Consider the following 25,663-nt stretch of genomic DNA (forward strand, 5'->3'; position numbering starts at 1 on the left):
AATCTTGACAAACAGCAAAAGGTGGAAAATACAGCTCTGAAATCTATATTAGTTGCTGGGAGCTCAAACACCCACCCTGGGAAAACCAGCCATTATGATTATGACATATGGTTTTTTAACTGGATTTTTAACTGGATAAGAGGGCTCTGTATTACCTTAGCTTTACTGTTACTGTGCCTGCTGTTACTACTACTAATATTACAATAATAATAATAATAATAATAATAATAATAATAAAGTAGAACCTGTACTATCTGGCATTCTACCAGAATGTGCTACTTCCTGGAATTTGGGCTGATGGTGTTTGTTTAATTAATTAATTTAATTAATTAATTAATTAATTAATTAATTAATTTATTTATTTATTTATTTAATATTTTTGCTTACCCAAAGTGACTTATATGTAATCAGTACACCAAAAAAACTCTACCACAGACTCACAGCTCGGGAAATTAATAATATGCTATTTTAAAAATCAAAAATTTACAATTTTGCGCAAGTGCAAAGATCCTGTGCTGATCGGAAGCTTAGTAGCGCCACTAGCGTGACACGGAGTGTACGTTGTCATAACTTTGTGTTGTAGATTCATAAAGACAATTCATGAAATGTCTATTTTCCTTTGAAAACAGCCGGTGCTGTAAAGTCATTCGGCCAGCAGGGGCCCAGAGCAATAAAATAATAAATTGGTTTTAAACAAAAAATCCGGTAGTAATATGGCTCCCACGGTATCTTTGGGGCGTTCTACCATTCAGAATTTTGTACTTTCCGGCACCGCCAATTCCCAGAGATGGCCATATAGTAGAGATTCTACAATAATAATAATAATAATAATAATAATAATAAGGTATCTGTAATAATGGCAAGAGGAAGAGAGAGATTAAAGAAGTCTGTCACTCCCTCCTGAAAAAAAATTACCAAAACCAAAACAAAACTCTGCAGCCTATTTTGGTAAATTTGGGTCAATATCTGGCACAAGGGTAAACATGCCAGCTCCCACTCTTGCTGTGACTGCATTTCTTCATTTTCTCAGCAACACAAAGTTGTGTTACGCATTTATAAACATCATGCTTTGATGAAATTATATTGAAACCAGTTGCTCAACAATAGTCCCTCACCAACCACAGTGGCTAGGTTCCAGCAAACCCCTATGGCTGGCAAAACCGTGGTTGTCAAGAATAAAGGCTCATGTGAAACAGGTGGTTAGGTTCTAAAGCCAGGGTTAACACGCTACGTTCAAAGACTAACTTGTGCAACCAGCAAGGCCATCGGCTGCATCAGCCTGTGAATTCTCAACATAACTACAGCAAGTCCACAGTTAGTGTGTGTGTGTATGTATTTCTATGGTACAAACACAGCAGTGCAAGTATATTAGGCATTCAGTGACAGCAGTGCAAGTTAGTTTTATTAGTTGCCTTATAAGATATGCTGATCAATATTCCTAAGACACTAAAACTGAAACTGATGAGAAATCAGTTGTGAGTGAACATGGGAAATAAAACCAGAAAGCTAATGTGTTGTTAATGATAGTGAGCTAGCTAGCTAACTAACTAACTAAACGCTAACTTTGAATCTATTTAATGTTAGCTAGCAAGCAAACTCTCCATAACAAGTTACTTGTGACGAGATAAGGTAAATTGCTGCTTTGCTTGTGAATGTGTATAAAAACATTTAGTGACCTGGATTGTGCAGTCAATTAATAGATTATTTGATCAAGTCATTCATTTTTTGCATTTGTGTTGAGTGACAACTTAGCTTTCTCCTGTCTCTTGACTGAAAGTACACAAAACATGTTCTACACTATTGAGGGGGGTGGGGGGGGGGTGCAGGGGGTAATAGCCTATACTGAAAGATTAACACATTGTACAGGGTCACTCTACAGGAATAGCGCTGTTTGGAATTGCAATATGTCTTCAAATGCATATCATTTTTGTCACTCAAAATTTAAGGTACGATATTAACTTGCACAAAATTGCCCAAAAGCAAACCATTTCCCATTCATTCCATTGTAAAGAGATTGCATATTTGCATAAGCCATTATGGGATACTTCTGGTATTTTCATGGAATCATGTCCAATTATATCGCATAATGATCTATAAATAGCCCACATTAAAAGTCAGCAGATGCCTCATAAATAAACCGACAATTGCCCTATAAAGACACAAAAGCGCCCAAATTTACGAAAGTAGGTGGGATTCCACTGAAGTTAATTTCCCATATCTAACGTTGCACTTAAACTTGAAAGCAATCAACACTTTAAAAACTTAAAACGCAGTATCAGACATGACCAAATTGTACCAGTAATTGTACTGTTTTTCCCCTCCTATAGGCGCGATTTCTCCTGTACTTGGCTTAGGAAGCTTGGAAAAATACTTTGGAAGCCCGCCGAAGACATTTCAACGCAATAAAACACCGAAGTTATGTCTTCGCTGCCACATAGCTAACAAGAGAAAAAAGAATCTGCAGACCAAAAACATACAATGAAGCTTAACATAAACATACAACTGTCCACTGCAACCTCGCCCACAGCATACTTACAACAACAGTTGTGAAACCGAATTATCCAGAGTAGGTGCAGATACTGCAGGAGAGAGAGCTATGTGAGAAGACTATTGATTACTTTAGGAAATCTGCCTTCCCCCTCCACCTCCCCCTCCCCCCATAACTATAATTAGGGTAGTCGACACTCTCTTAATGCACTCTTCCCAGAAACCTGGAAGTCACTGCCACTCTGAGACAGTTGACTTTATAATCAGCTTATCACTCTGCCAGGACCATCCCTCTGATCTCTTTCTCTTTCCTTGGGTTCATAAAAAATCTATAACTTTCTGAAATGATAAAAGATCTTCAATTGCACATCTCTGACACCCTAAAAATATAATATGGTCTGTAAAAAAAAAAAAAAAAGTGAGATTTCGAGTCACATCACATTCCCCTTGAGGTTGCCTAGGAGTGGCTGACATCAACATTGCCTTTAACTACAATCAAGAATGAGAATTTGTCTTCTGCAGTCTCCTCAGCGGATTATCAATTTCTGTCTGAAAAGCCTTCAGTGATCACACAGTCAGTTAACATGCCTGCTCTTTTTTTTGCAAGCAATATCTCAGAGGTCAGGGGAAATTGTTTTGTTGTGGAACTTTCACCATTCTGCCTTTCTTAATAGCTAGCTATATACAGATTATTTTGATGTATGTCATCAATGTTTCCGGGATGATCATTTGCTGTCCAATCATTTGTACTGGTTGACATAAAATTATGACTATTCATCATGGGCCTGCTAAGGGCAGTTTCTCAGTTATATCCCTGTTTTATCTAGCTCTTTTCCACAATGATGATCTTGTAATTCAGTTCTTAGCATGAGGCCCATTCTATTTTCATATATTCAGTCATTTACCTATAACTCCTCAACAGTTATTGTCCGTATTTCATATATTCAGGCATTTACCTCTAACTCGTCAACTCATACAGAACTCTACATCTAGAAATTCAATGGAGGTAAGGTATGGACAGAGTAGCCTACATATAGGAGCTTCACCCAATTTAATTAGTTTTTCCCACTTATCAAAACCTATAACGCATTACCTATTTACAAATAAAACTTTAATTATTACATTTAATGCAGACTCTCCCACTCACCAACTCATTCTCAAAACTTACACTTCCAGTGTGCATTTTTACCCATGCACACAACAAATAAAGGAACCTATGTGGAGTCCAACTAAGGCCATTGTCACAACCCACACTTTGCTCTCTCTGCATGATTGTTTGGTGTCAAAATTGTGCTTTATATGAAATGGCTAATGGCTGCTTTTTTTTGCACTTATAGATCCTAGTTTCCACAAACTGAACCGCATACTTCACACATTACTTTTATCATTTGTTAACGGCATTGTCAAGCTAAATAACCATTGAGAATATAAACAGCAAAAACAAAAACCTTACAATTTAGAGGTTTCACAATTAGCATCTTCATTCTACTTCACTGCATTCTGAGGTATCACTTAGGTGTGAAGAGTGGTGTGATATTACATATTTTCTCCTATCAAGATTAATAACAATTTCACTAATGAACCACAGTTCCCAGCATGCAAAAACAATACTCATAATCACACAGTTCCTTTTCGTGTTTGTCTGAAAACAGGACTGCCAATGACAGTCAGCTCAGTCAAATCATGCTTTGTGCACAGAAAAAAAAATGTATACCTTACTTTTACAATAATGCATAAGGCAGGTCACATTGAAACCCTGCAAAACCAATATATTACAGAAATTGCTAACCAATTTGCACAATAAGACGATAGTGATGAATAGTATTGTATTAAAAAAAAAAAAAAAAAAATCACATCAAAATGAATAATGGACAATATATTAGCAAACATTTTACCAATTATTCAACCTAATTCCCTTGACAAATTTCTTTTTTTTTACCATTTTTGAATAACTAGTTATAGCTGAAGTCCCATCCCATTATAGCAACATCCTCCCTGTGTTTGTGGGAGCAAAGATCTGCACGTCACCTTCGAAGCACATTCTATTGGCCTACTGCTTCATTACCCTCTGCAGCTCTGCAGGTGAGCTATGTGGTCATTGAGTCAGAAGCTAAATTAATGCATATCTGCATGTGCAATGAGACAGGGACAATCCTGCCAACAGTAATCCTCCCTGTCACGGTGATGCCATGACCGATTATAAGCCATTCACTGGTTATAGAACTCAGCAACAAATACAGCTCTTTAACACAGGAAAAACCATGAACCCCAGTAACTAACCACAAATGGGTGGTCATTAGAATACTGATGGAACGTGTGATAAAACCATATTCAACATGGGTAAACACACACGATAATTTATGCTACTAGGAAAATTACCCCTACATAAAAAACAACTCTTACATATTATGCCAGGCAATGACGCAAGGGTTTAGTCATTTGAGTGGATGGCAGGAGATAGTTGATCTTCTAGCACCAACCAAGCAGAACAGTAAAATGCCAGATATGATTTGGAAAAGGTTGACAGGTAATAGTAAAAGGCATCGTTTTTATCACAAAAGAAACATGAATTAACATTTCAGTCGAGCTCCAGAACTCTTAAATAGTAGGAATATGTCCTGCATAGGCTTCATAGTGTTGGTGTTTTAAAGGAGGGTCAGGCAAAATCCCTTGTTGAATACATCTGGTAGCTCACTGTGATCTCAGTTTGGGACAGAAACTGCGACTGGGTCAGGGAAACTGATCCATAGGCTTGAACTGCATTCAGCAGCCAGCCATGCAGCTGGCGAGGAGGGATCTGCTACAATTCCCCATTTCACCATCTAATCTGGCCACTAATCTAATCAACCTGGCTCTGCAGGCCACACACAGGACGAGAGGGATGACCTGTGGGGGCTCAGATTAGGCCCGGTCACGGATCTGTACTTTTGGAACTGTGCGTGCACGGCAGCAACCGCAAGAGTTGCCGCGAGCGCCACAGAGACTTCACCGCGTGTGTTCTACAGGAGCCGTGCATCCGCGCGGCCACTAAGAGACGGCTGAACGTCGCCGACATTTACAGAACTGCGGGATCCGCTGTACAGCGGCTTCTTACAAACTCCCCAAGATTTTTTTTTTTTTTTCAAAATTTAAAATAAAGATGATGCATTGTCGTGGCAAGGCACTTTCCCTGCAACTGAGTAGAGTCCACAGAGCTGTGCCTGATAAAGTGAGCATAAGTGCTTTTGCCTGCTCCAGTGTCAGCTGTGATGAGTGACCAAATCAGCAAGACCACAAGAGAGACATACTAATACGACTGTTTATGTCAGTGCTGCGATACAGCCTTGGTCCATTCATGGGGCTTGTGCTGCCTACACTAGGCATCTCCTGCTTCGGACATGTGACCAACTGCTGCCAGGAATCCCTGCACATATTAGCACGATCCTTGTGAACGTGCTTTTGCTCTCCCCAACTGCAACCGGTTACAGCTGCGACTGCAGCAGTTTCTGCAGCGCGCATATGGCCTGGGCCAGCTTTGTGGTTACTTCATTTTGCAGTTCTGCCTTTGCATTAAATGTGTTTAACAGCCACCCATATCACTGCAATCTAGCCTACACTGTGTATTACAAGGTTTCATACCAGTACTTCAGCACAACTGCTATGCGACACCTACCCCTTCACTGGAACTCCAAAGACCGGTCTGTTGTTGCTTTCCTTTGGATCACTGAATGTTTATATGTTTACTGGGAGGCACAGACACCGGGTTTGACACATCTTTCAGCAATTCCTCAGGATTGCAGTACAAAGGACAGAACAAACTCAGTTTAAGCATGCCACAGAAAGCACTAATTTAAATGTGAAAGGTACACAGACATCACATGCATCAATTTTCACTGTGAGTATTTTGTGTGTAACTGTGAGATTTCACTCCTCTCTTCTTCCAACACTGAATAACAGCCATTCTCTCTCTCTCTCACTTTCACATTGACACACACAGACACTCTCCCTGGCTCTCCCTGCAAGCTAAAACTATACTACACAAATGAGTAACACCGCAGACAGGCAAATAATGTCAGCACTGGCGGCATCTTCATCCATTTCCCAAATCACAAATGTTCTCAGGGTAAAAAAAAAAATTATATTTATATATTTCATTTGGCCAAGGTAAAATTCACAGCTTACATTTCACTTGTTATCTATTTATAGGGCTGCTGGATATTTTCAGAGGTAATTCAAGTACCTTACTTAAAGAACACAAGGATTTTTTTAAACTGGTAACTTTTGGGCTACTATCCCACCTACATTATAAGATTTTCCTCCATTATATTACACAGAGCCCATATCCTGGTAAACAGCACTGATATCATTTTAACACAAAAACCTGAAATCTGTAGCAGCGATAGCCAATGCAACTAAACAAGGCGGATGGGGCAGAAGACAATCAAGGTCAGAGTAAGTACTGTGTGACACTGAAACTGGAGAATTGATGAGAAAGTTTCAAAACTCAAATGAGACAATACTGTCTCTTCAGCCAGGCAGATCACCTGCATAACCCCAGTATACATAGGATATTAAAATGGACTTATCAAAAACAAAGATGTCATATAATCTGACATAGAACATTTTTCCAACAAATAAACAATAAAAACAAAAAAATATACAACAGAAATGTAAGCTTCAGAGGTAGTAACTACATGACCCTAAAGTTCTAATACAATACTACATAAAAAGCAACATAAGTATAATACTACATTAAAAAGTTGTGTTGTTTGTAGGGCACTAATTATGCATACCATCCAAAAGTCAGTACTGGTGCTAGAAAATAGATACAGTGTACAGAAACTTGTTGTTGTCTGGTCAGAAGTAAAATCAGGAACTTAGAAAAATTTTCAAAACAAAAAAACAACAAATTTGAAATAGTACTTCTAATAGTTCTGCACAATTTTCCTTTAAAAGGTGTATTTACCAGCACTCAATACATAAATTAGGAGCTGCTGAGCAATATATAAACAAACTGTCATAGTGAAATTAAAAACATCATAATGTAATGAAAACAGATCCACCAACAGTTTTTAAAATATTTTAAATCTTTTGCAGAGTCTGCATACATGTGAACGAATAATATTAAATTTGGTTGGTAATGTTTCTATGGCATTTTCGGATTTTGAAGGGTTTCAAATGATAAAGAGAAATTAAAACCTCTTTGAAGGGCATCCTTCTCTCTAAAGGCATTTAAAAATGTGGTTACCTTGATTCACAATATAGAAGATGCACGGTTTGTAAATAATAGCCTAATAATTAACACGGTGTACACCTTCAGCAATACTTACAGTTGAAGAGTACTGGCAAGCAGCTAAGCGTGGAATTATGGTAAATGAAACTAACTAGGTTCATTATTCTACTACAGTTTACATAAAAGCTACTGATACAACTGGGGATAGTACTTATTTCTCCCTCTTGGTACAATACGCTCTCCCTTACTCCATAAGAAGGGGTGATTAGTCACCAACTGTAGCAGCCTCTAGAGGCCCTTGTGCTGCATCTCATTTAGTTATGAAACTGGAGACCGTGGCCTCCTGCAGTTTCTTGTGGTCTGAAATTCGGCAGTGGACTATTTTGAAGGTAGCCATGTTCTACTCTCCGAATGACCGTCCTGCATGAATATGCTCCTTTCCCTTTCGCTTCTTTTCATTGGGACCAATATGACCAAACCCTTTTAATTTCTTTTTTTTTGTTCTGTGAAGAAAATACACTTTTTCTTCATTGGAAGTAATTAATTAATTCTGTCATGGAAAAACATAAAATGCACGATTAATTGATATCTTGCATCAACCATCTTCAGTTTGATCAAAGAATGCTCAGAAAGTGATCATTATCAGAATCCCAAAATTAATAAAACATAATTATGTCAATTTGAACCTCACCTAGGCCTGGATTAAATAAATGCAGAAAGGAACAAAAATAAACAGTCATGATTACAATTCTTATCACTCGTGCCAGTGTTGAGAAACCATCTAAAATATACTTGGATACATGTACAGAGTGTGAAACAGGGATATGAAGTGTGTTATACAAAGGCAATGAGAGGTTTAGTAAATGTAATGACACCTTTTTTGGCCTGATGCCTTTGAGACTACTTCATTCTCTATCAATTTGATAAACAGAGAGAGAGAGAGAGAGAGAGAGAGAGAGAGAAGAGAAAGAGAGAGAGAGGGATGGGAGCAAGACCATGATTTATGGTCAAATTAGTTAATGACTGTTCTGAGTATGTATGGTTTCCATGGAGACCAGAGAACATCACCTTCCTCACCTGAAGCTGTCCACTCCCTGACCAATCACCTGTCTCCACGGCTCAGTATGCTAGCGAACGGCAGAGAGAACAGCTGCTTTCAACACACTGCAGGAAAAGGGGAAACGGCAGCCTTCACTCTGCTCAAACAGTCTGCTTCCTGTAGTCACCAGTTCTAATGTTATCATACTATGGATGTTGACACCTCATACTTGGGGAAAAAAAATTATAAAAAGCTTTTTTAAAGAAATGTGTGTACTTATATATATTTATTTGTTTACTTATTTCTTTATTTTTTAAAACACACACACACAAATAAATAGTATGTATATATGTTCTGTGTATGCGTTTATAAAAATCAAAGTTCACAGGTGTATAAACACAAATATATCAGCAAGGACCACCTTTACTTGATTTTATAATATTTGTACACACATATATTTATGTACAACTGAATTATCAAGACCCATCCATCTCTTTTGGATACATCTTTAAAGACAGCAGGGTCATAACTACTTTAGAAATGGAGTGATCACAGCACAGAGATACAGGTTTATATCAGGGAGCTGAGTGTGGCATGCTTGCAGCTTCACTTTGTGGTAAAACAGTTGTCAATATAACCATCGTTACCGCAAACCCTAAACAGTGAGGAAAGTAGTCCAGAGTCCAGAATGTACCTTCAAACACTAATCCTAGTACACACATAATCCTGTTAAGAGTAAATGTTCATGCCCACTTATGGACAAAAATAACTTGTCTTATCTTCCAATTGCTGTCAAAAGCACACAGCCTAACTCCAGGTCTGGAGTGTAAGGGCATTTCAGTGTGTCCAGCGAACGCTGATTGCTCAGATGAATGAGGAAGCTGCTGTATTTGGAGCAGCTCACGTCTACTTTTGGGGTGCCTCTGCTCCCAAGCTGTCTTCCGACAAACCGACAAAAGCTGACTGATAACTTCCTAGCCGTTTCAATTTTCACTAGCAGGATTAAGGATCCCTCAGCTTAGCCACGCATCTATAGGGGTGTTTGAGATGCACACTGGGGCAAATTCTAATACCTAAGAGTGACAATGAAATTCAGGGGCTGACACAAAGAAAAGCCAATGTCCAAGACCCATTCAGAATGTTACCCAATTATGAAAATGTTTGAAATTTACCCATTGCAACCATGTTTGCTCAACTGCACACAAAAGGACCAGACAATTGTTTACCCCTTAGCCATCACTCTGTACCCTGAACATGTGCTCAGAAAAGAAAGAAACAGACAAAAACGTTGCTCTTGCCCTGTAGGTGGAAAAAGCAACACTGTCTGTCTGCCTGAGTACAGACAGAAAACAAGGCCCAGGCTACCGAACCTCCTGTCAAGCCTGCCATGTGTTAAGGAGTCAGCCGTGAGAGGAGAGGTCTGCCGAGGCACTGGCTGTGTTAAACGGCGGGGCTGGAAAGTTTCAAAGAAAGTTCACCCTTGCTTTTAAACCTGGGTCAGCATTTGCGATGGTCCATTTCTGCATAAGTGAGCACACAAACCCCAGTGCCTGTTCAAATAGTCTGCAGTCCTCTCTCAGGCAGCTCACGACAACAGCCCAGCAGCAGCACTGTTTGATCTCCAATGTTTTCCTTAATCTGGGTTGTCAAGGTTCGCTTGTTGGAGGCTGTTTACTTTACTTCTCCTACAAAAAAGTGTTTTTTTCTCAGACAATGACTAATCCAAAGACCAAGGAGAGGGGAGTTCTGCCAGCGTGAGATGTTAAAGTCGTAGCCGCCTTTTATTTTGCAGCACGGGTTTCAAAGCCAGGGCTGCCAGGAGAAGATTCATCGCAGTTCTTTGTTTATCTTTGAAGAAATTAATATTTAACAGTTAAGGTATGTTTCTGTTGTTTTCCTTCAACCATAAAGGATGTAGCAAATGTTTTTGTTTTTTTAACTGAACCTTCCCTCCCCTCCAAAAAAATAAAATTGTAATAATAATAATTCTTACCCGCTTGTGCACAATAAAGAAAATGGCAAATTTGTATTAGGCTATGTCTAATGTGTGTGCACTGTTTTAACTACTGATTATGCAAACAAATAAACAAATGTCTTTGAATGGCCTTATCAATTTTCTAGTTTTATGCGACACATTCTGCTTTTCATCTCCATTTGCAAAGGGGTGTTCACAATAATGACAATTATAATTACTCAACTATTGTGTTTATCATCATTGTTCAGGATTACACTGCCAGTTGGAGGACCTGGAATGATAATGAGCTGTACATGACAACAAAAAAAAATTGTCTGCTTAACAAAGGATAAATTTGGCCAAGCAGTATAGGTAGGCTATATTTTCATTTAAAATACATGTCAAATAACTTGACATAAGCATACCTATCCATTTTATTTTTTGTTTATTTGCTAACAAGCTATGCCTTTGCTTGGAATGCATAATTGCCATTGTTTCACTGATCCTTAAAATACACAGAAATTCTGGTTTGCACTTTCTTCCATTTTTAAATGGTTTTGACTTTCAGAGGCCCAACAAAAAATGTCAGTAATTGTTTTGTTTAAAATCACTTTTTGTGCTGTATTAAAACAATAATGGAAGTAAACGGGACAACATAAGAATTAGACAGTTCTCTTAGAATGTGAAAGTAAATTGGTTCACTGTGCCATACCAACTAAGCAAGCTACCTTAAAGTTTTTAGGCCTAATTGTTCGGGAACACAACATACGATTAAGTAGTCTCTTAGCAGCCCCGTGATTGGCTGATTCTCTTTATTTTACCATTTACAAAAAGGTATTGATTTTAATTATTTTAAAACGATGACTGTGGCGCTTAAGGCATTCGGCTTTCGATGTTGACGTAACTTTATAAACATATGCGGATGGGACAAACAGCGCTTTAGCTGTCGGCTACTAGGTTACAGTCTCTTCGAGATACATGAAGCCTGAGATTCATGCCGAAACATATTTGGAAGCTTCATGACAAACATGTCGTACACATAAATGCAATAGGCAACTTTTTAAAATCAATTTTGACAACACAGATGAACATCCTATCAACAGACTAATAAAACTAATAAACATAATTACACTATTAAGAACCGTAAACACCGGTAAATATAGTATTATGTTATTTTCCTTTTTCCTAAATACTACGCTGCTATCAACTAAAGAGCACAGTTAACTTATTCAGGAACAAGCAGCCATCCCGCAATTCAATACATTTCTTGCACCCTGACCGCCGGTTGTGAAAAAAACGAAATTTTCTCCTACTGCTGCCTTTAACTTTTTCTACTTCAACAAAATTTGAGTAAATTCTGAGGAGACGGACATGGGCTTCCAGGTATAGGACAACATGCTGCAGCCTATGCTGCGTATGTGTAGTTGCAAAGGCAACGATATAAATAATGCACGTGGCGTTTTTTTAAAAAAATTATTAAACATAATTAGCCTATACAACATTTAACATAACTAAAACATACAGGTTAAAGATTGCCGTTAGTGTTGCAGCGCAATATCTGCGCATCAGGAGCAATGTTTGTGGTTTAAAAGGTAACACGTGGGGGAGAAAGCCCCATGGTCCCTTGTTTCGGTCCAAAAGTAAATCACGGCGCTTAAACTTCCATTCTTCGTCGGATAGACTATGCCTTTATAAAGTTCGACAGTTTCAGTAATGTCTGTCTAATAGATGGGTTTTCACAAGTGCTAATTTCACTTCCTAGTTACTTGCCTTGGATGTTTTTTTTTTTCTTCTTTTTTATGAGCATCAGCTAGGGGTTTCACAATGAAGAGAAAATAGTGCAACAACTTGCTAACTTCCAAAAAAGTAGGAGACGCGGTGTCTGTTGTTGTGCCGTCATTGACCCGTACAAATAAAACATTGCGCCTTAGCTCATCGGACAAGATATTCAGCAGCCATCCCTGCCTCATGTTAAATTTTTGTTGTTGTTTGTTTATTTCGCCATTAAAACAATAACCACAAAACAGAGGGAAAACAAAGACAAACTCCATGTGCATGCGCTAAAACAACAAGAGAAAAAATATCACAAAAGCGATCAACAGAGGATCATCAACTTACCGAATGCGAAAACGGTTGATCACCGTAGAAGACAAATTTCGCTGCTTGAAATAATCAACTACACATGCGATCTTGTATATCAAGAAAGCATGCAACAACCACACTGTAAATACTAACAATATTACTCCGCTTTGGGGACTAACTTTCACTGCAACAAGGAATCTCTGAAAGATACACGAAAAGCACCGTTTCAGGGAGAGAATCTACAGTTTCACACCACCTTCTGTCTCGAATATGAAGGCGAGCTCCTTGTGGTGTTATTACATTTTAATGCGCCTTGAAAGAAAAGGGGAATCGCGGATTTGGATGTTGTTATTTTTTGATGTTCCAAGTCCGTGACGTCATATCCACCTGCTGGGTAAACAACATTCATTGCAGATCTTCATTGAATATCTAGAAGGAAAAAAGTAGAAGGGGAAATAGACTGACAACAGTCTTTAGGTGCAAGACGCGATCATAGATGTGTTTCTTTGAGGGGAAAGGGTCGACATTTGAGAAAAGCTATTGTCACAAAGTGAAAGTGTGTGTAAGCTAGCTAGCTAGCTAATTACAATCGAAGCGAAAGGAGCTTTCTTTCCCTTTTTTCTGCACTTTGTCCAATGAAAGGAGGCAAGTTCGGGAGGTGAAAGTTCAATAGAAGGACAAACCCATGTGCAAGGAAGTGGAAGAAAGTGTTGGTCGTGGGTATTGAATGTCATTTATTTTGTCGCTTTTATGGAAACTATATTTTCCAGAACCTCTCGGCGAAGAAATCAAAGATTTTTGTGGTTGCCTTTGCAGCCATTAACACCCGACATTCGTCTGTTTATATCGTGGGTGCAGTCGTCAGCGGATCGGAGCGTATATACTAATGTAACACAAGTTTCCTCTTGTTTTAACCTCGGGGGTATTGATGCAACATTTTGGCTTCTGTTAATGTTATGCATCAAAAATAATATAACTCAGTATTTTGGAAGCAATATTAGGAATTCAGCAAACATTTTCTTGACTCAAAATCATATTTGTTTGGCATATTGTTTCCCCTGACGATAAAAGGCCCACTGTCACGTTAAAAACTGTCGTCTTTCCTGGAAAAGATCATTTCGCTTATATCAACGAAGGATAGGTTACACTTTGTAGGTGTGGAGTCATTATGACCGTAATTACAAATTCACCCATTTTCTCCTAAAGAGGAGAATGATAGCTGGTCGGTTCAGTAGTCCGATTAACACTCGTAGAAGGCAACATTAATCTAAAGCTGAAGTAAAATATTTTAAGTCTTACTGTCCTTGATCAAGGTCTGAAAAGCACAGTTCATTTAATTATAAACGACGGTAAATATATCATGGCTACATCAGTGAATAGCTACTGTATAGCGAGTTCTACACTTTCCACTGGCAATAAAGTGTTATTAGTTGGTTATAGAGCGCCACCCTCTGACAAAAATTAAACAAGAGCGGATGAACAACAGAAGGGTAAAATGTTATTAATAGGTTGGATCTCAACGAAATTCCTCGTGAAAATTACAACAGGATAGAATATCAGCATGCACGGTCTAATGTATTTAAAAACTCTCATTTCAAGCACTACAAATAGGATTCAGATGATTCTATAATACAAATATTTGATCATTTAAAAAATAATTTACAAAACAAAAGGTAAACCGTCATCAAACATTCTTTCATCAGTGTGAGGAGGTTCTATCAGTGTTAAATGAGTGCTGTACAATATGTAGTCATTATTTTTTCATGTGCAATCTCAATTTATACTTGACGTCTATTGTTAAGAAACAAAAACTATTGTATCTGCCACAGTCCACAAAATACATATTAGTTTGAAGAGCACATGTCTAAGAGGAAATACATGTACAGAGGTAGAATAGTTCCTTTTTCCACATATTTAACGACATGGTGAAATGCCAAATGAAACAAAATGTGTTACCACTGCATATAATATAATGACCACCATGAACCACAAAACATCAAGAATACTCAACTTCGCACAATCTCAACATGTACTCCTTTTAACCAGCACCACCATTCTCATGAACAATCAGTTCTTTCTACAGACATTATCTTTTAGTATAATGTTTTGAATGTAAATAAATACTCCAAAATGTTGCAAAGGTTTATTTTAAAATTTATATTTTAATTAAGATAATATACAAGTATTGGTGAAAATAACCTGAGGACAAAAAGTACAAAAACTAAAATTACTTTACCCATAATCCATTGCCTCTCAGAAGAGTCTATTACCACTGTACCTGTGGGGACATCTGGTTCTAAGGAGGCTTACTGTCCCATATTCCCATCATAAAACGTTAACGATGAAATCTATGGTGTGCAGCTCCAAGCAACGGTAGAACCATATTAATAACAGTATGGCCCCCAGCTCAGGGCACCTGAAATCAACTCGAGAAATTATTTTAGCCCTTTTTCCTGAAGTATGGCTCACTATGAAAGGTGGGGCCTACTCCTCTTCTGTCAGTTTTCCTGGTATTCTGAAATAATAGTTACTTTAAAGTAGGTGTATGACAGCCAAGTATTCATGGAAAAGAAGCCTATGTGTATCTCAGATAAGATCAGAAGGTGAAGGGGTGGGAAAAACAAAAAACAAATAGGTTCAATCAGATAAGATGAGTTTGCTATTTCATAAAGAAATGTACACATGGTTTAAAAAAAAAAAAGGAAAACTTTCTATTTTTAATTTAACAAAGCATATGATAAATACCATATGACTTTTGTAATAACATCAGCACAATGTCATATTAACTATAATATAAAAAATCTTTCTCTACAAGCTTGTTTCCTCTTGTGATATTTATTCAAACTGCTAACCCATCTAAAGACAATTAAATGTAATTACAAAGTCAACCACTTAATAGTCATCTGGCTTATCTGTATTTGTATAGGCCTAGTTTGCTCAATAGAGGTTGACACAAATATATTTTTTGTCTGAATTGTTTTTGACATCTTGTAGGTATGACATTATGGATGCTCTGTGGATTAGGCCGTGGTTTGATAAAGCCTGCTTTCTTTTAAAATAAATTAATTGAGGATTACTATCAGTTATGTAACACCCTCTCCATATGCACTCATGCACACAACAATGTAATTAGCTTTCTGTTAATTAGGTAATTAAGCAAATGAAAAGAATCTACTGTCTAATTCCGAAGGGATGGCTTTCAAATGATATCCTCCCCTGCTGCTGTGGGCAAAGTGAGCTATGGAAGAACAATGAAACTAGATTGCTGTGTTCTCGTAAATTAACCCTCTATGTTATGCATCATCAAAAATGCAACAGAAAAGAATTTAACTGTATACATTTTAATAGATCTTCATATATATATGAAGTGTGTGTATGTGTTTGAAGATCCATTAAAATGTATATATATATATATATATATATATATATATATATATATATATATATATATATATATATATATATATATATATATATATATATATATATATATATATATATAGACGAGTGACAATTTAAAGGAAAAACCTGAATAAATGAGTGGAGAAACATAAATGCAGATACCTCTGCATATGGGGCGACATAGCTCAGGAGGTAAGACCGATTGTCTGGCAGTCGGAGGGTTGCCGGTTCAAACCCCGCGCTGGGCATGTCGAAGTGTCCTTGAGCAAGACACCTAACCCCCAAATGCTCTGGCGAATGAGAGGCATCAATTGTAAAGCGCTTTGGATAAAAGCGCTATATAAATGCAGTCCATTTACCATTACCTCCATACAGGTGTACTGCGTGATACAATTAACATCATATCATGCTCTGTGGCATTTCTAAAAATTTTGAGCAGGCCCAGTTGACCTAGATTTTGGATCAAGATGGCAAGAGGAAAAGATCTAAGTGACAGAAGGTTCATTAGGGGTTCAGAATGGGCACGGATGACAGGCGCTTTGGTCACAAAGACTGCTCAACTGGATAGTGTTTCAATAGGAACAGGGACTAAAGTGACATCTGCATTTAGATCAATGGGAAAGACAAGATCAGTAAATAGGGTTGGAAATTGTGGTCGAAAGCGCAGATTCGATGACTGCAATGCTTATGCATTAGTGCAATATGTAAGGAAAAACAGAAGAGCAACTCTTCCTCAGGTGACTGAGAATGTCAATACAGGACATGATTAGACTGCGTCAGCAAGAATAGTCCATTGACAACTACGTTGAGAGGGATATTATAGTAGGGTTGCAGTGCAAAAATCCCTCATTACAAAACAAATGTACATTTGAGAGATCAGTGGTGCAAAAACCATAGGCATTGGTCTGCAGAGATATGGAAAAAAAACTGAAATGAGTCACCCTTCACCATATTCTAGTGCATGTGTCAAGAGAACGGTTCAGGCCTGAATGCTTGACCCCTGCAGTGAGGGGGTCCGGTGGCTATGAGGTGGGGGACATTTTCCTGGCATGGTTTGGGTCCACTTGTCCCTTTAAAGGGAAGGCTCACTGCAAAGCAATACAGAGTTGTTCTGAGTGATCACCTTTATCCTATGATGAAACATTTATATCCTGATGGGAGTGGTCTCTTCCAGGATGGCAATGCCCCCATCCACAGGGCACGAGGGGTCACTGAATGGTTTGATGAGTATGAAAATGATATTATTCATATGCTATACTCTTTGCAGTCACCAGATCTCAACCCAGTTGAACACTTAATGAGGGAATATATGTTGGAAGAATGCTGTTCCATACCTCCAGTAGAGTTCCAGAGACTATGCCAAGGTGCACTGAAGCTGTTCTGGCGGCTTGTGGTGGCCCAACATCTTACTTTGTACATATACAGAAGGGTGACAAATTAAAGGAAAAACCAACATAAAGTTTCTAAGTAAGGTGTTGGGCCACCACAAGCCACCAGAACATCTAAAACATTTTCATCCTCATCAAGCCATTCTGTGACCCCATTTGTGGTAACTGCTGACTGCTGCTGAGGGACAATCACTGCGGATTGTCACTGCGGTGCAGCAATCGGCAGTCATGGCTGCTGTTGGGCAGCGCTGACGGCCGTGGGCTGCTGCTGGGGGGCGGCGACTATAGGCTGCTGCTGCCGCTGGGGTGCAAGGGCTGCTGACTGCTTCTTGGGAGCAGCGATTGCCCCCCTGTACGGATCCAGGCGATCACCTCCAGCCGGTAAACTGCAGACAGACTTGATACACCATGTTGGCCAGCTGCTGGAGGAGCAGCTTCAGTGACTGGCCCTTCAGTCGGTGGGGGATATAAACCCAGACTGGGTACCCAGGCTGAAACACCCAGATGGAGCAGTACAGGTCATAACTTCTCTTCTGCTGCACTCCTACACTGCTCAGGTGCTCTCTGGCCTGCTGGAGGGGTGCAGTCCAGGCCGTCCGAGATCTGGAGGACGCACTCTGGGCCTGGTGTGATGGGCAGGTCGGTATCGGGTGGCTGGTCGAACACCAGGTCCATGGGCATTCTCAGTTCCCGCCCACACAGCAAGGCTGCCTGTGTGCAGCTTGTAGACTCCTACACCTGGCAGGTGCAGGTCCCAGTCGCGCTGATGGTTGAGTGGTGAGCAGCTTCCACTGGGTGGCTACTGTGCCGTTACACCACTCAACTAGCCCATCACTCCGCCGACCCCGGGTTGCCCATGAACACACTGCAGCACTCTGGACTGGAGGCACCGCTGCACCACTAACTGGAGCCAGTCGGTGCCCGCCCTAGAGTCCCTCCACTTCCTGTACAGCAGGCCCTGGTGCAGTGTCAGGCAGACCCATTGGCCCAACAACTCCTTCACCCCTGTAGAGAAAACAGACAGGCAAGACACAACAGGCCGCCAACCCTCCTGCACCCACTATAGCACAGACCCATTCCGGGTCCTCTCTCTGAGCCTGCAGAAGCTGAGCAGGCCACAGCTACCTGTTTGAGGGCAGTCTCAGGCTCAGGGGCAGGTTTGGGCTCGGGGGAGGTCTCGGGCTCAGGGGCAGTATCCTTTTCTCTCCTCCGATCCTCTCTCTGCTCCGCACTCTGACTACTGGCACAGGGGTGGCATGACAGTCTAACAGCATTGTTGTGCTTCTTACCTGGGCATTGCTCAAAGGTAAGTGAAAGTTTTGTAATAGCGAACACCAGGCAGCTATCTGCCCCTCCAGCTCTTTAAACCTCAACAGCCATTGCAGTGCAGCCTATGCTTACCTTAAACTCACGGCCCTGTAGATACGCTTTGAAATACTGTTCTGCTGCTACCACTGCCAACAGCTCCCACCTGGTAATACAATCGCTGCACTCCTTTTTGCTGAGCACTCAATTGAAGTATGCCACCATTTTCTGTAATAGCGTTCCCCCAAGGCCTACATTGCTAGTATCATATCTAAAATGAAAGGTTTGTCAGAGTTAAACATAGGTAGGACTGAGGCGGTGACCAGGGTAGTAGGTATGCTAGTCACAGATAATCGCTGTCTTTACTGTAGTAGGCATATTTCTGAAAAGTCCCAAAAGTTTTATTTTTTCTAAGAAGCAGTATTTTTTATCCTGTTTACAAAATAAAAATACCATACAGCACAGCAAACACGGAGACATTGCCACAACGTTGTTGGACTGTGTGTTTGCAGTGAGGCTATGTCCATAGTGATATTTGTCCGCGTGCGGGATCGTTGAGTGGTTAGTGCGGCTCTGGCAGCTTGCACGTGTAAGGGGACGTTTAGTTTAAGTAACGTCTGTGCCAGCTAACACTCATCCAGAATCAACTCAGTGACTTTGTAGCTAGCTGGCTAGGTAACGTTTGCTACCAAAATAGCATTGATCAAAATGTTAAAGTATCAATAACAACAACTACTAATTGCGAATTATTTAAATTGAAACGTCCAACTAGCTAACATCTCATAGTGGTAAACATTAAATAGTGCCGTAGCTAGATAACACAGTCAGACTTTCGTCGGTGTGGCAACCGGTTAGCAATCTGGCCGTTGTCCCTTCTCTTGTTTCGACGGTCGCATCTGTGCTTGGGCTTTAGCCACTGCGTGCTGAATGTTTGCTGTTTATCCGTCCTGCATCCAGCAAAATATAAACAAAACTTATCAACGCAGCGAATTAATCAACAGTGTTTATTTTATAGAAGCATGTATACCAACGTATGGAATATTAAGGAGATTTTAAATATATCGAATGGGTGAGTACATGAAAGATCATCAACGAAACCAGCCTGACTTGATGCTGCAGTTAGCCGTATTTTTGGTTGTAATTAAATATGTTCCGAAGGGAAATAACTTTTTAAAATATAAATTCATTAAATACATTTCATGATGAGCAATATTATGTCTTTGTGTCTTAACCAGCTGCTAAAGTTCCAGTTATTTTTGTTGAGGTTATGTCGGCCTAATGCTGATCTATGCATACTTAGTCATTCTCAGAGTTTTCGTGAAAATAAATTTCATAGAGGGAGTAAGTCCTCCGGCCGAAGTGGTGCCACCAGCGATTACTCCAGCGGCCTGACCGACTCCCAGTTTCTGTTTGGGTCCAAGTTCTGGACAGATGAAATAGGCCTGTCCCAGGAAATGAGTCTACCGTCCAAGAACTCCCAGCAAAACTCTCAGGAGGTACATCATAGTCCTATACCAAACCCTGCTTCGCAATCGCGAACTTTTCACACTCCAGCCCTCAAGCCAAGCTTACACAGGCGCTGACTTTCTATCCTGGAGAAAATGGAAAAAAAAAAAAAAAAAAATGATTATGATGTTGTGTGAGTATGCAGCTGGAAAATGAGTTTGATATTTTAGGTAAATGAGCCCAAAGTTTCAACAAACTACCACACCAAGCCTTACCTGTTCGGTGGAGATTCGAAGGACAAAAGCAAGATGCCGAATTATACAAGCAGCAAAACCAAAGGAATCCTGGAGCAGTTTGAGGAGGAGAAGAAAAAAGCAAAAGAGAAGACCGAAAGGTAACTGTTATTTTTAAACATGAATATATTAATTGGCATCCAGAAGTGTGCAATGCATGTGCAAGGTGTAATATCTTTCTGTCTTTCAGTGAGATGCTGGTGAGTGAATTGTCACAACTCAAGGAATGCATGGACAATGTAAGATGCATAACTGGCATGGAAAGAAAACCAACTTCCACTTACTGTTTTATAAAATCAAACCTTTTGATTTTCATGAAACTTTTGAAGTCCACGAAAAACTTTAGAATGTTGATGATGAGAATGTTTGTTTGTTTCAGATGAAGAATTCTTTACGCAGCATGGATGAAAACACAGATTCTACTAAAAGAGTTGTGGTGGAAGCCTTGGATGGTTTCACAAAAACACGTAAGTGGTATTGTCTGAACTGTAATGCAACACATGTTGATACAGTAGTTGTTTGAATTGCCACAGTTTGAAAAATGTTTTTGTGACCCACAGGGATAATGCACTTGAGGGTCTTAATGTATGTTTCAGTTATGATTATCATTCGGACTTGTTCAAATTGTAATCTTAAGAGGGCAGGAGATAAGCCCAGTTTAATGTGCTATCTGTTGCAGCAGCATCCAAAACAGCAATAACAAAACAGTGGCATTGTTTATCACTGTCATACTTTATTACACAGTATGAGCACTAGAGGGTGCTGCCTGTGGACCAAGACTGCCTGTGAAGATTAAATGAATATACTGGTCTGTGCATCCCTCTGGGTGATTTTAAAATGGTAGTAGAACTGTTCCAAATGCAGTTTGTTTAAATTAAATTTGTGTTACAAAAGTATAATAAAAATGTGCATAAAAATATGAATCTATATAATTTTATTTGCAGAATTGTTTTTGTTTTAATTCTTAATATTCTTTTTAGTTAAAGCCATTACATTTTTTTTTGGATTAAAGTTTACAGTGCAGAGGCAGAGGTATTCAACACAATCTTATCACTAGAGGAGACTGAGCAGGAAATGCACTTTGCATTTGGCAGTTTCTTGTTATCATGTTTGATACATGGTCCAAACTTGAAATCAATACTACTGTTTGAATAAAAACAGGAAGTAACCTAGCTGTACTGGGTAATTACAGATAGTGAAGGTTAAATACGGGGGGTTTGAATGATGTCATTTCATTTTACTTTCAGTTCAGGGTGCTGTGGGCAGCATACAAGAAGGCTTCACGGTGCAGTTGGAGGCAGTGCTGGACAAGCTCAGCTGCCATTTAGAGGCCCTACGAGATATGGAGGACAGGGAGTCCAAGGTGAGCAGGGCAAAATAATAAGCACCTTCACATTTGCAGCGCATATTGGAGCACCCTTAGATATGAGAGAGTGCACTTAGGGGCACCCCTATATATGAGAAAGTACACTTAAGAGCACACTTGGATGTGTTTTAAATTTTTGATTAGTCTAAAGAGATAATATTCAGGTAAATTTTAATAACATGGCTTGAAACTTATGCTAATTCTTGTAGTTCAGTCTGGTAGAATGGGGCAAGAAAATTAGCCTTCCATGGATAATTCTGTGATACAGACTAAGATGAGAGTGGTGAGAAACTTCCCCAAGAGATGATGAAGAATGAAGAAGGGGAGATGCCGCAATGCTGCAGGAAGTGACATCATTGGGGAGAAGTCTATGATATCTCAGGCAGTTTTACCACTGACATGAGCTGTTTCTGTGTGCTGTGTCTCAGATGGTTTCAGAGGTGGCCACTCTGGCTACATGCGTGCACAGCCTCCAGGGGGAGGTGGAGAGCTTGAGGACTGAGCAGGCCAGGGAGCAGTACATGATGGGAGAGATCCTCTCCTCGCTGCAGGCTCTGGCCTCCACCCAGCCGCCATCGGCCCCCGTGGCGGACAGCGGCGTGCAGACGTCGCCCTGCCCCTGGGAGAGGCTCTGCCTGGTCAGCGAGGAGACGCGGTACTTCCAGAGCCTGCAGCTGGGCACCGGGCCGGCACCGCTGCCTCAGGGAGAAGTCAGAGTCCTGGGGCCACTGCAGCCCATTGAGCAGGAACCCAGCCCAACCAGCGAACCTAACCTGCGGGCTGGTGCCCACACTGAGGCTCTGGCCGACATAACGTGCGAGACGCATGGGCAGAAGCTGTACCGTACCTGCTCTGCCACCACTCGCCCGCCGGGGGTCCGGAACGGTGCAGCCGGCACGTGGGCACGAGAAGTAGAAGTTGCCCGCAGCCTGCCCGGCGCCACACTGGAGAACCTCGGGCTCCTGACCCAGGAGGACGGGGGCATCCACCGCACTGGCCGAGTCCCTAAGCAAGCTGGCAGGCCGAGGGGGGCCGTCCAGAGAGGGCAGAGAACACGGGTGCCCAAGAGGAGGAGGAAGGCACTGCCGCCATGTGGGGGGCAGGGCAACGGCAACAGGGGTAGGGAGATAATGCCCGCCCCCACTTCCTGCCAGAGTCCAGCCAATCACATGTCCGAGAACGCAGAGGTGCTCTACAACCCCTGCGCCGGCTGGTCCCAGGACAGCAGCAGCACACAGTTTGTCTCCAGGTGCGAGACCACCACAGCATCACGGGCGATACCCATCTCTGAGGCCGAGACTGGGATCACGCAGCAGGGGTTCTGGCAGCTGTTTGATTTCTGCGATGATTCTGACTAGACACACCATCTTTAAGAATGCTGAGGTGTTTCTGAAAAAGCCATCATTTGAGTAGGACTAGTTCATGCCTCGTTACTGTTGGTCAGGAGTGTCAAACTCATGTCCTGGAGGACTGCAGCGTCTGAAGGGTTTTCCCAATTTTTTCTTTCAATCAGCAATCAGTTCAGGCATTGGAACAAGTTGCATGGCCTCTTTAGGTAATCAGTGTCTTAAATGAATAACTTAAGAGCTGAAACTCGACAAAAACCAGAAAACGCTGCAGCCTACCAGGACTGGAGCCTCACAACCCTGTGGTACTGTAGCTGTTGTTGTAGCTCCTAATAGATGTTGTGCACTGTTATTGTGGCAATTTGCTTTCATATACAAGCCTTCCATTACTTGCTGTATAATGTTTAATTCCAGAGATTGTATGTTTAACAAAACAAAAATTGGTTTATATAATATTTAGAACTGTAAAATGTATGGAACCTTTACACATTACTTATACATCAGAACAAAAAAAGGCTAGTTTACCAAAAGTGCTGGAACCCCTTTAAATAATTTGCATAACCCACTTAAAAATACTATAAAAAATACTTTAATACTTTAAAAAACCCAATGCAAGTCCAACTGCCAAAAGTACTGACTGACCAACATCTGTCAATCTGCCACATTGATGCAGTGCTGCTATTCTCACTCTATATACTGTAGTAATTAACATCAGTACAAGCTTCTTCTACCATTTTTAGCCACAGAAATGCACCATTGCCATCTGTCTCCTTGAAGGCTGATAAAAGACTTTTTATCTAATGGTACGTAATTGCTTTCCTCTTCTTAAAAAGTTTTAAAGGCAATGTGCTTCTTGCAACAATGCAAATCTGTGAGTGCATTACTGTAGGAAGTCCCAGAATTCTTAGTCTACCCTTGTGCAGTTTAGTCAGAATTCCAGACATGCAGACAGTTTTTTTCAGAGGAATTTCTTCTTTTTCAAAAACTTGTGTTTTTGCCTTTGTGTTTGCAGTAGTGTCCCATGAATTTGTATCTCTCTTTGTGGCATTTGTTCCTTGATTTCACGATCAATAAAACTTACACATATTCTCATCTCTCTCTCTCTCTCTCTCTCTATTCAATTTGCTTTCATTGGCTGAACAAATAATACACTTGTGTTGCTTAACCAACCACATACACTATATAACGAATGATGAAGTTGTTTTTCATGTCAACAGTGTTTACGTTTTCTTTGTTTTTTCTTACTGTCTCTAGATTGTGTAAGGCAATTACTGATGACATCAAGGCACAACACAACATAATCACAAAATCATGGGTCAAATATAATTAAAAAAATGTATTTTATAGAAGTAGCACTGTCGCCTCACAGCAAGAAGGTCATGGGTTTGAATCCGGCCAGGGCCTTTTCTGAGTGGAGTCCGCATGAGTTTCCTCCAGGTACTCTGGTTTCCTCCCACAGTCCAAAGACATGCTGATAGGCTAATTGCAGACTCTAAATTTCCCATTGGTTTGAGTGTAAGTGAATGCTGTTTGTGCCCTACGATAGATTGGCGGCCTGTCCAGGGTGTATTCCTGCCTCTCACCCAGTGCATGCTGGGATAGGCTCGAGCACCCCCTGCAACCCTGCCCAGGATAAGCGGGTATAGATAATGGATGGATATTGAATGTAAAATAAGCTATAACTTGAAAAATGCTATTCCCTGATCACTTAAGATAATACATGCTGTTTGTACTGGTGATGATTTTCTATCAATGTTACAGTTCCCTTAAATGATTAAATATTTTCCATGGTGTGAGATCTTAGTGACTCGGTTCTTCATCTCAATCTAAATCAATTTTCTACAGGCTTTATCAAGCTTTGTAGCAGAATTCCATTTAATTTACTGAAGGATTTATTGAACACATTCTAATCATCATCACCGCTATTACACCATTTAACAGATGCTATTATCCGTGATGATAATCAAATGTATTATATCAATTACAATAGCAAATACAATATCAAAATGAATCTGGACTAAAACATCAGTTTAATTAACTATTTAATTAACAATTAACCAGATATAAATTGAAGACAATACTAGCCTAAAGTAATATGTAGAACCTGTAATGCTGGAAAAAATGGATCTTTGGTTACTCAATTAATGATCCACAGTGAAACATACACTGTGAAAGATACATGTGTTCCATTAATATTAGAAAGTGGGTTAAATGATTGTTCTAAGATTTTTAGGGGAGAGAATGTAATGAGATCTGATAAAAAGCCATTAGGATGAGTCAGAGTCCAGAGTGACCCCTATTTTTTTCCAGCAAATGGCAAAAGAAGGTGTAGGAAGTGATAAA

The 25,663-nt window shown here is 40.1% G+C and overlaps 2 protein-coding genes across 10 annotated transcripts in view; one reads left to right on the forward strand and one right to left on the reverse strand.

The window, feature by feature from the left end:
* foxp1b (forkhead box P1b) overlaps positions 1 to 13,272 on the reverse strand; it is a 175,593-nt gene extending 162,321 nt beyond the window's left edge. For 5 of the 9 annotated variants that reach the window (XR_010324918.1, XM_064305238.1, XM_064305228.1 and 2 more), the window contains exon 1: positions 12,811 to 13,272. The gene's annotated coding sequence lies outside the window, so the exon portion shown is untranslated. Of the gene's footprint in view, positions 1 to 8,776; positions 8,864 to 12,810 lie in introns of all 9 variants that reach the window. The other 4 variants (XM_064305240.1, XM_064305239.1, XM_064305232.1 and 1 more) reach the window with 3 other exon arrangements.
* Positions 13,273 to 19,787: 6,515 nt separating this feature from the next.
* Positions 19,788 to 24,412, forward strand: LOC135238178 (interactor of HORMAD1 protein 1-like). Its single transcript, XM_064305892.1, has 7 exons — positions 19,788 to 19,938; positions 20,206 to 20,365; positions 20,546 to 20,709; positions 20,799 to 20,847; positions 20,988 to 21,075; positions 21,856 to 21,971; positions 22,403 to 24,412. Exons 1-7 carry the CDS (start codon positions 19,889 to 19,891, stop codon positions 23,330 to 23,332), a joined length of 1,557 nt encoding a protein of 518 aa, XP_064161962.1. The 5' UTR covers positions 19,788 to 19,888; the 3' UTR covers positions 23,333 to 24,412.
* Positions 24,413 to 25,663: the final 1,251 nt, after the last annotated feature.

Source organism: Anguilla rostrata, chromosome 13, assembly GCF_018555375.3.
Source record: "Anguilla rostrata isolate EN2019 chromosome 13, ASM1855537v3, whole genome shotgun sequence".
NCBI lineage: Eukaryota > Metazoa > Chordata > Actinopteri > Anguilliformes > Anguillidae > Anguilla > Anguilla rostrata.

What these genes read in the sequence shown, in the direction of transcription:
- LOC135238178 (XM_064305892.1), top strand. Translation starts at nt 19,889, where the DNA reads ATGTATACCAACGTATGGAATATTAAGGAGATTTTAAATATATCGAAT. An exon ending in ATTTTAAATATATCGAATGG is followed by an intron (nt 19,939 to 20,205) that starts GTGAGTACATGA and finishes TAAATTTCATAG; the next exon opens with AGGGAGTAAGTCCTCCGGCC. An exon ending in TGGAGGACAGGGAGTCCAAG is followed by an intron (nt 21,972 to 22,402) that starts GTGAGCAGGGCA and finishes GCTGTGTCTCAG; the next exon opens with ATGGTTTCAGAGGTGGCCAC.